Source organism: Haemorhous mexicanus, chromosome 5, assembly GCF_027477595.1.
Source record: "Haemorhous mexicanus isolate bHaeMex1 chromosome 5, bHaeMex1.pri, whole genome shotgun sequence".
NCBI classification, from domain to species: Eukaryota; Metazoa; Chordata; class Aves; order Passeriformes; family Fringillidae; genus Haemorhous; species Haemorhous mexicanus.
In genome coordinates this window covers 22,137,285-22,149,926 of record NC_082345.1, presented here as the reverse complement: position 1 = coordinate 22,149,926, position 12,642 = coordinate 22,137,285, and the positions used below count along the sequence as shown (strand labels likewise).

Here is a 12,642-nt window from a genome sequence, read left to right as displayed (position 1 = left end):
ATCACACTCTGGCATATTGCCCCAGTGATTAGCAGTTACTTCAGCTTCATAGTTATGTGCATACATATACATGCTTAATTCTAAAGATAAAACACTTATCACCATCTGGAAACTCAAATGTATTTTAGAAGTTAATCAAGACCAAAATACACAATCAAGACAGGCTTTATAGTTTTGTATTTATGACACCAACTGACACATTTTATTAATCACCAAGGGTTTAAAAAGTGTTAAGGCCCTCCTCCTCAGTTACTATAAATTTTCTGCTACCACTTCCAACACAGGCTGTAAAAATATAGATTACTAGAAGGACATATGCAGCTCCTGGTACCCACCAGCATGGGTGCAGAATGTGCTATTTCATGTCAGGTCACTTCAGATAATACAGACATTTTTGTTCTGCCTGCATACCAATCAGCTTTAAAGCACTATAACACAAATAGTCTTTAAAAGGATTTTAACTACATAAAGCTCTTTGTTTTAAGACAAGGTATTACAGTAAAGATCATCCATGAGATCCAATTACAGTCACCTTATTAATTATATGTCCACCTTGCTTAATTCAAAAACCCCACAAGCTATCCATTTTAAAGTTTTTGATTCCTTTATACAATCATTTATCAGCCAAAAAACCATGAAAATTACTAGCTACAATGTCATTTATTAGACAAATTCAGAAGGCATTACTCTAAGGGTCCTGAAGCCCACCTTTTTATCATCTACAAAATGTATCTTGAGTGTCCATGTCTTAAAAATTACTAAAAGACATTAAAAAAAAAAAGAAAGAATCCCACAGGTCTCTGCTTTTTACAGAGTACAATGTGTTAGAGAAGTGGACTGAAACCCAAAAAAGCCTTTTATTCCTTGTGGATTATATATGTGCACTCTGCAATTAAAATCTATGTTTCCTACCTCTCAGCCAAATAACATAAAAAGAGACAATCTTTTGATATTAAGATGACTAAGGAGGGTATCTTTTAGCCTGAGACAATGCTCCAAGCAGCAGCAGCAGCAGCAGTTCCTCTGCAGATTGAGCACAGCTGAGGATGAGATCCTACTCTTTTACCTCCTGGAGAAGAGAAAGAGGGGCCTGATCCTGTAAAACCACACATTGATCACTCACGTCCTTGAAACCAAGGCTGCCTCCCCCTGCCAAAGGGCAGACAACATTTACAGGATGTGAGCACCTGTTTTCGCATGGTGCAGTCCACTTACCTCCATGCAGTCCACTTACCTCCATGACATGTGTTGGATAGAGCTACCATCTCCCAAACCCTCTGAATCACAGTGCTGTGAGAAATTCTGCTTGATTGCATTGTTTGTATTTTCCATTTCCCCCAACACCTTCTTTTACGTTTTTTCATAGGAGTGTGAAGCCATCGCAGCAGTGATTGATAGTAATGGAGCAAAGTCATCCCTCAGTGTCTACAGCCTGGCACAAACAAGAAAAAGGCCACCTTGAAGAGGCACTCTTACTATTTAAATTGATACCCTGACAAACTATAAAAATCCTTGCTCTTCTACAGCCTAAAAAGAATTAATAAAATCATTCCTCTCTCAGTCTGGATATTTCCAAATGTCTAAGTTGAGAAAGAGTAGCAGAAATAAGAAACCACACTTACCACTCATTTCACTTAGTAAAATAACAAGGGCAGCTATGCAGACCACCTGGCACTTCTGGGACTTCTTTTAATATCAAAGAACTTCATACTCCTTACAACAGCCTTGTTAGGAGAAAAAGGTTTACACTTCAGAAATCAGTGCATTTGGATTACCCAGGCCACCAACTACAGATTTTGTAGAGGGCTGGAAGATGGGTGAGTGCATGTGCACTTTCACACACATTTGTGTGCGTAGGCCTCTTTTTTTTTTTTTCCAGTCAGCATTTTATAAGTGCTCATACTCTGTTTTTTCAATGCACAGATTCAAATTTGTCAGGGGAAAAGACATTAAATACTCAGTTGCCAAATCTAGCCTCAATGTCAGTGTGTTCTAATGAACATTTTCCTTCAAATGTTCCAGTGGCAGCCATCTAATTTTCTTTCTTTTAAATAGCATACCCTTCTGATGCTTGTAAACTAAATGTTAATGCCTCATTAAGGACTTCATCTCTAATGTGTAAAATTAATATGACCAAAAGGAAAGCTGTTATCTGCTTTCATTGCCAACACTGGGCACAGTGTAAAAAGCAACCCAAAAAAGCATTACTATTTTAAAATAACTCTGAAAACCCTGGATAATTAAATGTTAAATGCATAAGACAGTGAATTTTTTTTACACAAGGAAGCCTTCCTTGACTCCCATGGACACAAAGCTTCCTTGCTGCAAATTAACAAATGCTTGTGCTGCACCTACTTATACCATGCTGTTATCCTAAGTCCTGTTAGCATATCACAGAAATGGGAGTCCTGTCATCCACTGTGGCTCTCTGAGGCTTGCTGGCACAGAGCTTTTTAATCTCTGAGCTCCTAGAGTATTGATGCACAGCAAGGGCCCCGACGAAGGAGGAATGATGAGGAGGACTCCACTGATATCAGAAGGCTAATAATTACTTTATTACACTATATTATTCTATACATCTAAAACTGAATCTGCCAAGCACTCTACCCTGTACACAACTGCACACACTGCACTCAATCTTGTGACTGTTAACCGACAGCCCTGAAACACACACACTCTTGGCCCTGATAGGCCAAGGAAACAAAACACCGTGAATTTGGGTAAGCAATCTCCATATTGTGTTCTACTTTTGCACAAACACAGGCACAGCAAATGATAAGAACTGTTTTTCCTTTCTCTGACGTTCAGAGAATGTGAATCCCAGAAATATTCTTGGGAAGATTTGTGCCTTGCTTTTCTCTTTGAAGAGAAATGTGGGGCTACACTAGACTGGAACCAGTAAGACACACCATCTCCCACAGGCATGCCTGCAGTTTCCATGTTCTGCCCAAGGAGCTCCCCACCAGCCCACGGGGATTGGACGTCACTGAAAAGGCAGAGCAGAGGATGCACACTGCCACAGGATAGCCCTTATGGATAAGTGCTCCCAATCTGTGCACAGGTTGCCTTCCATTAGGTAATTCCTAGTGATGCTTCAGGTGTTGTGACAGCCCCAGAGGACTCAGGGGAGGGAGCTGAAATCTAATGGGCCATTCATGAGGAAACTTACAATTTACAGTATCACAGAAGGGAAGGGAGCTACTCCAGACAATTTCCCCAACAGCTAGCTCCTTATGAAGGAGCATATGGGGAGAGCAAGAAAACAAACCACACTCATTGATCAGCAATAAATGAAAAGTGGAGGATGAAAACGTTACACAAGAGAAGCAACCCAGAGTCCAAGAGTATATGCAGTAAAATTTTGGTTTATCCATGAAACCTTAGTTTCAGGTGCCAAACAATTACATCAAAGGGGGAAACTACTGCACCTACTGCTGATTACAGTCACAAAATTGAAATCCAAGAAAATCCCTGTGGCATTAACCAGAGATAAGGATTAGGAACTGAATTCTTTCACTGGTTCACAGTAGTATCTGGTGGTCTCGCCTTCTAATTAAGAGCACAAGGCTTGTGCCAGAAACACCACTTTGTCACATGCAAGCATTCTGCCCATAACAAAATGACAATATCTATAACCTGGGTACTGAAACACAAGTAATGAGGAATTAACTGAACTCAGTCAGAATTTTGACTGTAAGGACAAATACCTTGCTCACAGAGATCCTATATGAATGAGCTACAAGGAACAGGAACATCCAACAAAGCACGAACATGCTTTGAAATGTTATCCTTGCGAGATAGTAGGTGGTTGCTGAATCTAAATAATCCACCACAGACGTGTCTTCATCTTTATCCTGGACATGCCAGGCCTACACAAGTACATAATTCTTGAATTTAATTTCATTCCTTTAATGTAAAGGGGAAAACTATTTTCATTGATTTCAAATAGCCACTTCATCCATGCATCTTATGCTTCATTTTATGTATGTTGACACTTCAAGTCACACACAGATCTAAAACCCTTGCTTTGAACAGCACAAACAATCACAAAGAAAAACTATCAGATTCAAATCATTGTGTCCCCCATCCCAGTCCTTAACTCCCTCAGGATCAACTTAGAGTTGATACATAATACATATGCATCAGCCCAAAAAGTCTGAGAGGAAAAAACTTTGCTAGAATGACATTCACACAAGGACAGCTGCAGCAGCTTTGTCAGGCAGGATTTGATACAGTACATCAGCCAAGAAAGTCAAACAAAATACACTAGTGCTGGCTTTGGAAAAAGTAAGATGAATCTAATTTCTTCCAATTGTCTGAACCACTTTTAGAGTTAATCACATGGTACAGTACAAGATAAACTACCTGCCACTTCTGAAACATAATGGAAGCAACTTTAGAATTCAGAAAGATACTCATATTTCTAAATATGAAATAAAAATGAGATACTAGTTGCAACCAATCAATTGTATCAATTTGTTCATAAAAAGCACTGGGCATTTCTGCTTTACATGCTGTTTTGCTAAGTTCAAGACAAGGTTTCCGTGCACACTGACTTTACCTCTAAAAAAGTTACTTATGCTAAGTCATGACACTTTACATCTGTGAATAGAGCATCAGTGCTCTGAAAGTTAAAACATACTTTCCCAATATTGATATACAGTAATATTAATAAAAAATAATAAAAGCCTGCATAGTAGAAAATGTAACAGTGGAGTCATAAATAGCCTGATGCAATAAGACCACAACATAATTACCCAGGTAATTTTTGCTTGAACACATTCAGAGACATTTTTATTTCTTCAGTTCAGCAAGCAGTCGTTGCAAAAACCTACACTCATTTGCACTGAAATAGAACAAGCTGCTCTTCTAATAAGATTAATATCCACTAACCAGGAAGATTTTCACAAGATACAAAGAACAGCTTAACTCTCAACTCAAAGCAGTTCCAGACTACCAGTCTCTTTGAGCAGAGTGACCAGAGTAGGTTTGCTCACACTGATGACAGTTTCATGGAAATCTATGAAAAGATTTTATAGGGACACCAACAAACAGAGCACATGGCAGGGTTTCCGGGGGATGGATTTCATTGCATGCAATTAAATGAGGGCCAGTTTCTTGTGACTGTCAAATTATTCTGTATCCCAAACAGAATAATTTAAAATCAGTATACAGGGTCCATCAAAAGAATGCCACACACCCAACTGCCTTGCAGATCTCATTCTCCTTTGTAAGCAAGAGAGAAAGCAAGGATCAATTGCAAGATAGGAGACTGCTGCATTGATTTTCAAACAGAATCTGCCATAAAAACCAATGGTAAGCTTGTCTTCAGACCTAAGGAAAAAAAATCTCCTGTGGTCTGAGTTGTTCTGATATTTGAGCAAAGGCAGACATCAGCTGTCAGCCACACCATGCTGAATATGCAACTGAGATCATCATGGAGATGAGGCAAGTCTGACCTGCGAGATCTAACCTTCAACAGCATACAGAGAGGAGCAGTAAAAGTCTAAAACAGGAGATGGAAAATGAAGCAAAAAAAAAAAAATGCAAGTGGAAGGGAATCAGGTTTAGAATAAGTCAGTTTGATAAACCTGTCTGAGGTAAGATAAAGATGGTATTGATTATCCTGCCTCTGTGAGGCATTTTACAACTTGGGGGATCCTAACACTGCCAGTGTGACCCCCAGCCTGGCACAGCAGCTCCTGTCTCCACTGGGTGACTCACAGTCCCCCCCTGCTGCAGCTGGGAAGCCTACAGAACAAAGCAAACACATCTGTGAAAGTGTAGGCAGGCTAAAGACCAGTGAGAAAACTGATTTCATAGGAAATACAGCAGATATAACTATGATGGGCTGTCACATAAAACCCCAAGACTGACCTATTTCACACAGACAGAAGTTCCAGTAGCATGGAGCAATAATAAACTTGTACTCAGTTATCTAGATAGCACATGGCAGGAGACCGAAAGGGGAAAATATTTGAGCAAAAGAGACAGGGAAAATCAGCTATATATTGCTATATCCCCAGCTATAGCAAACACTGCAGCATGGTTTTTTTCAGTAAAGGCTAAACAGGCAATGGGAAAACACATCAAAGTCCCCACTACCACTTCTTTCCTCAGGAACAAACACAGCTTCAGATAAGCCACAACAGCCAGGGTCATCTCCAGCATTTTCTTTATAGTGGTCCTGAGCACTGGAGAGCTGCACAATTCATCTTCCTTTAACAACAACCGTTTGGGGAACTTACTTGGGAGGGTGGGTTCCCAGCTCTTCGGCAATCTCTGACAAAACTCAGACAACTCAAAGGTGCAATAACCAAACAGCACATTTACAGCTGGCTTCCCAACAAAGAATGGGAACACAGCCAAAAAGAGAAGAAATAGTAAAAACCACCTGATTTCCTTCCAGCATGAATGTGCTGGTATTTAAGATATGGAACAAGGGATACATGATATTCTTTTGCAAAGATAAGGCTAAGCTCATCTTCCCAGCTTCAGGCATTAGGTGTGTTTGTGTTGTTTGGGTTTTTGCCTGTCTTTTTTAAAAAAAGGTTTCTGTTAACTATGTAATTTTTTACCCCAAAGAAAAAAATAAAGCTATCAGCAGAAATTTATGTCTCACTTCTAGCAAGAGTTCTATATTCGGATCTCCTAAAATGGAAAATCCAAAATCCCCTCTAACAGATAAAGATTTATCTTAACCCAGAGGGGGTTGGACTCATCATCTGGTGGCCTCCTAGCATCTTTCACCTTCACTTTCTCTCATCTGAAACTGATGAGAAAGCTCTGGAAGTAGCCTCCTGAAATTCAGTGAGAGAACTCTGGGGCTCAAAAAGGACCTGGCACTTCTCCTTGAGGACTTACCTGAAAACCTTATTTTCTCTCCAAAAGGTTTGGGTGGGAATTTTTCATCTAATTCTGATTGCAAAGTGCCTCTGCCAGAGAGCATGGTAAGCGACCAACAACAGTGACACTGGCAAGCCAGAGATGAGAGACAGCTCCCTCCTGCAGCCATCCAAAGATATGCTTCAGTGGAGACCAGCTAGAATTTAGAACACCCTTCAACAACAAAAAGGACATTAACCAAGATTTTGAAAGCTCTTAATACCTCCAGTCCTGACATACACTCTGCCCAGGATCTAGCTCCAGTGAATTCTGCCACACAATAAAGGTTATGAGCACATGTTACAAAAAAAGACTTAATTCCAAAAACTGATCCAATGTATATCACATTCACAGGTCTACCAGCTCCCTCCCTCCTGACCCTTCAGGAACTCTACATTCATCTATCAGTTGCATTACCAGGATGGTAACACGTACAATGGCATAACAGGTATCTGGGAGAGCAGCTGTCTGCACCTTACAAACTGTATAACCCACTCTGTGCAGGACTAAAGTAGAACTCCAGAGCTCCCCAGCAGTTTCTGCTACGGAAATAGCTCACCAAAAAAAAAAAAAAAAAAAAAAAAAAAAAAAAAAAAAAAAAAGTTATGATGAAAAAGGCACAATAAAGGTTGTGATCTATTTATTTCCAGATCTCTTCTACTCTTACTAACAACCTAAATATATGCCACACAGAAAATAGGTGCACATTATCCTCCCGGTGATTTCACAGCATTGCATTCTCTCCTCAGAGCTTATGCTAAATCCTTTGAACTGTACTAAAATATCAGCTTATTTATAGCCTCACAATACAATGAACATAAAGCCATAATCTCCAGTAGTTAACTATAGAGCATATTGAGAATTCTTAAAAGATGATTTTTCTACATTCAAAAATTCACAGAAGAATATTTAGCCTAATCTCTCATCTACTGCATGCAAAGTTTGTGTTCCAGCAGTATAATTCACCTGAAACAAGGGGAAATAATAATCCTTGGCCAAATTTTCTGAATATGTGTGCAAACTATTTTATCTGTGGAACTCCACCAATTGAAATATCGCATTTCTATTAAATTGGTGAAGCTATGTTACAACCCATAATTCTGCATGGTGCCTTGAAGACCAGAAATAAAGCCTTCTCCAGGTCTGCGAAGGACTGAGCAATCCTTGTGAAGCCAGTAAGCATGGGGCAGACACGGCAGGAAAGAGAATAAATATGTTCATTTTTCCAAGAAGTTGTGAGGTATTAACACAGAAGGGCACCACACAAAAACATATTCATCAAGCAAATTATACCAACTCTGGAGGAGCAGACAGCTGATAGAAAAACACCAAACAGGACTCGGCTTCACCACAGAAAAGCAGATCTACTGATTCCTAATTCTCTCAGTGCACCAAGCCACAACCATTTGATGAAAAATTCTCCAAAAACTTCCAGGAAAAATCAATTCTCACAGAATCATTTAGGTTGAAAAAGACCTCTGAGACTGAGTCCAACCACTAACTCAGCGCTGCCAAGTCCACCACTAAACTACATCTCTAAGTGCCGCATACACATACGGCAACTATGGGAGCCACGAACAGGGAAAGAAAAAGTCGATCTGAATAGATCCTTTTTCCTTTTACTAGACTGCAATTCCCTTATCAGCTACAGCTATATGCCTGTAGGCAGGACACTTGAGAGCAGGCAGTAGCCAATAACAGGTACGGCTGGGAAGACTCACCTGCTGAGGAGTGAGGCCAGTCTGCCAGCTACAGCTGCTGGCCCACTACGAGCCCTCTCACGCTCAGCTGTCAGATCCCTCGAGAAAGACATTGAGAGTGCAATTCCCACGTAATTTCTCAAGGAGAAGGGGGGAAAGTGAGACAGACAGATCAAAACGATTTTTCTTTTGCCATGCTGGACAAATTTCACCAAGCTGCACAAAGCATCCACGAGGGGTCTGTGCACACAGCTGACACCTCATGAAGTTTCCACAGCCCAAGACCACCTTTGTCTGAATTAGCAGCTGATCGACGTGGGACCTCCCTGGGAGCCAGCATCCGCTGCCCCCGGTACAGGTCCGTCCCTAGAATGAGGGAAACCGAAAAGCAGAAGTCGTTTTAGGTACCCAGGAGTGTGGGTCCGAGGTGGTCCCTGCACCCCTGCACAGCGCTCCGCAGCCTGCGTCCCGGCGGACACCCGTCCCCAGCCAGCGGCTCCTCGGCCGAACAGAGCAAGACCGAGACGGGCAGCCGCCCCCGCCGCTCCAGACAGCTCGGGCGAGCCGGATCGGAGCTGCCGCCGGCGGTAGCGGGAGCCCTTGCTCGGCCGCGGTGTCCCTGACGCTTCCAAAAACGAAGAGGTGGGAAGACGAAGGCCCGCGACCCCTGACAGGAGAGGGAAGCTGGGGTCGCGGTCCCGGCGAGGGGGACCGCGGGGACCGGGCAACTCCTGTCGCCCCTCAGCCATGAAGCGCTCCCCAGCCGCTGTCGTCTCCCGTCCCACCTCACCAAACGCGAGATATAAAGCGGAAAATAACAAAATTCTTAAACGAACCAACTTTCCTCCCTCCCGCAGGAAGTTTCCTGCGGGGGGCGAGGCGACCTTCCCGTGGCCGCCGCGGGCGCTGTGCCCGCCGCCGCCGAGCCTCGCGCCTGCCGCAGCGGCGCCGGGAGCCGAAAGCTCGAGCCGGGGACAGCCGGCGAGGGCTCCCGGGGCGGCCGCCACCTGCGCCGGCGGGGAGGGGAGGAGGGCGCTGCCCTCGGCGGGGCCGGCGCGGCTGCGGTGCCCTACCTGGGTGCAACGTACTTTGGAAATAGAAGATGGCAAGGATGAAGGAGCCCACGGAAGTGACCAGGACCATCCTGCACACCCGGTTCATCCTCATTACTTCGAGCACCGCCGGCTTCATAGCGTTCTCTAGCGGCGCAGAGAGGGCGGCGGAGCGCGCAAGGAGGACGCAGAGAGCCGCTCTGCGCCCAGGAGCCACTACCGCAGGATGCCTAGGCGCCCGCACCCCGCGCTGGAGGGCGTTAATGCCACGCTGGGCGTGACCACGCGGCGCGCCAGGAAGATGGGCGCTCTGCGCGCCCGGGGGGGAGGCGGGCTAGGCTAGGCGGGGAACCGGGGCGGAGCGCGGCCCCCCTCGCCAAGGGCAGAGATGGTCCCGCCCGGCGGCGGCGGCGGGCGGAGACGAGCCCGGCGGCACCAGGGGGCTGCGTGGGCCGCGGCTCGGCCTCTCACGGCCCCGGGGGCGTCCGGCGGTCGTCGTCAGAGGGGATCCGCTGTGCGTGAACTTGTCCACCTCTGGGTCACTCTCGCCCTCTTCAGGATGCCGGGGTCCCGGCAGCCGCCGGCGGGCAGGAGCATCCGTTCCCGGCTGGCTCTGCCCGGCGCCCCGTTCGTTAAGAGAAATTCTCGCACTCTCAGTGGTGCCCGTCGCTCCGCTAACCCTAAATGCCTCCTTGCAGGTCTCCCCTCGCACCGCAGGTTACGTTACAGCCGGTCTCTGCCGTCGTGTTTTGCCAGTGCCGCGCTGCCCCGGCCGGGAGCTGTTCATTTTATCAGCGGCGCAAACACCAACTTCAGGCGCAGGGAACCATCCAGGGGGCAAACAGTGCCACCTGGCCTGACAGAAATGAAAGGGGCTTCTTTTGTTTTCAAACCCGAGACTTCTAAGTTTTCTGCATTAACCAACACTGCTCATTTGTCGGTGGAATCAAAAGGTCCTTGCCCCCGCGGTCGGCCTGCCGAAGGTGGATCTACCTTTCCGTAGTCGAGAGCAGCACCAGGCGATGAGATACGAGCCCGTACGTGGGAGGAATGCAGAGAAGCTGCGAGCTACAGAACAAAAGGCCTCTGCCGTGCCCAAGCGAGCATCGGGTTTGGGACAGCTGGCGCTGCTGGGGAGCCGGGGACTGTGAGCGAGTGCGGCTCGGCTGAGTCCCGAGCGAGGTTTCCCAACGCGAACCACACGGCACAGCTCTCTAACTGGGACTATCCTCTTGCTTTAAACTACGCAGATGTTGAAAGTACAGTGGTGAATGGAAATGTCGTCTTAGCAATTTACTATTCATCTTTGTGCGGTGGTGACAGTTCTGTTTGTTTCCCTGACGCTCCCAAATACCTCCTTGCTATTAATCTTGTTTTTTACTAAACTGAAGATTATTATACTGATGCTGATACCATCTTCTCGTGTAAAGGGATTTTTTTCCCTTCGCGCTTCTTTTTGCTCTTCCGATGAGTTGGGGGGAGGGGTCTTTAAAATGAAAATAGCCGTCAACAGTCTGAGTCCAAAGCTGGGAAGCTGGGAAGCTTACTTTAAGCTAAAAAACCCCTCCCACTTCCATCCCCTCTCACCCTTGCCCCCTGCCCCCTCAAAAGAGGCAAACCCCACAAACAGACAACCCCAAACAAAATAAACAAGCAAACAAACCCTGAAGGTATGACTGTTCATTCCCAGTTAATTGTGACAGAAACATGCAAAGTCATCAGAGTTATCCATTTACACTTTCTAAAAGCCAAAGGTTTTACCTCAAGGATAAACCAGTAATTGGTTAGGCATTTGCAACGGAGTAGATTATTTAGTTTTGGCCTGGAGTTCCTTTTATCAGAAACAAATTCCATTGTTCATTAACGAAGGTTTTACACAATAGTTTTCTTACTTTCTCTTGATTTTCTCCATTTTTTTCTTTTAGCAGTTTTAATAGGCAGTAACCATTTTCTAGTCTTCCTAATGTAAAGGGAGCTTTAAATTTATTTTTCTCTTTTAAGTCCAAACTGCAAACAAGACAAAAAGTCATTCTATGAAAAGCACTAGACAAAGAGAAGCATTTCTATGTAACGCATCATAGTGGTGGATAGTTAAAGCAGTCAGCAAAAGTCAACCAGAAGCAGAGCCTGGCATTTCAGCATCCCCTGGCAATACATGTGGTGCAGCACAACAACAACTGCAGTATTTTAACAGAAAGACCTGGACTGTCTCCAGGAACCTGGATAAGATATTGAGGACTGAGGGGGAAAAGCCTAGAACTCAATACTCAGCCAAGTTACACAAGAAGAGAAATGCTTTATACTGTTGGAGAAGGCAGATAGTTACCTTATTTTCTTCTTTTTTTTTCTTTTTTTTTCCTTTTTTTTTTTTTTTTTTGGTGAGCATCATCCTCTAATGGAATGATTGAGAGTTTTAAAGCATTGAGAAGAAAATAACCAGCTGTGTTGCCATTTACTTTTAAAAGAACATTATAAAGGAATAGCATCATTATGGACATTGGCAATTATAAACTCAACATCCAACCAAATGCTTACAGCATCTCTTAAAATTTCCAACTATGACAACCTTCCTTGTGAGTCAGAACAATGAAATGCAGCAGCCTATTTTTGAGACAGCCAGTTTTTTGTTTTCCTACAAAAAAAGAGCATAACTGAGGTAACATAAGGAGACACAGTTGTCTTTCCATGTGGGTGCCAAGTTATAGAATAAGTACATAAACAGCTCAGGCACTTCTTCTAAAGCATGCCTCTCTCTGAGTGGGAACTTCAGCAGCTCCAGAGCAGAAGGGAGTCTGGATAGCACTGTGGGTGTGATCACCTACCATTCCCATGACAATAACCAGCATTCAGTATCTCTGAATAAAAATAGTCCCATCATCCAAGAGATGTCTGGAAAGAAAGACTTAAGAGATTAAGAACTAGATGCCAGTGACATCAAAAGTACAGACAGTGTTTTGTGGATTATTTTGTATAATAAAAGAGCTTCACCAAAAAAACCCAACAAA

General features: G+C 44.2%; 1 protein-coding gene across 2 annotated transcripts in view; it reads right to left on the bottom strand.

The window, feature by feature from the left end:
* CHST11 (carbohydrate sulfotransferase 11) overlaps window positions 1-9,902 on the bottom strand; it is a 161,327-nt gene extending 151,425 nt beyond the window's left edge. Inside the window, exons 1-2 of one of the 2 annotated variants that reach the window (XM_059846220.1) lie at window positions 9,674-9,789; window positions 1,235-1,432 (exon numbers count right to left, since the gene is read on the bottom strand). In XM_059846220.1, the coding sequence (XP_059702203.1) occupies window positions 1,235-1,415 (181 nt within the window). In that variant the 5' untranslated portion in view covers window positions 1,416-1,432; window positions 9,674-9,789. Of the gene's footprint in view, window positions 1-1,234; window positions 1,433-9,673 lie in introns of both variants that reach the window. The other variant, XM_059846221.1, reaches the window with a different exon arrangement.
* Window positions 9,903-12,642: the final 2,740 nt, after the last annotated feature.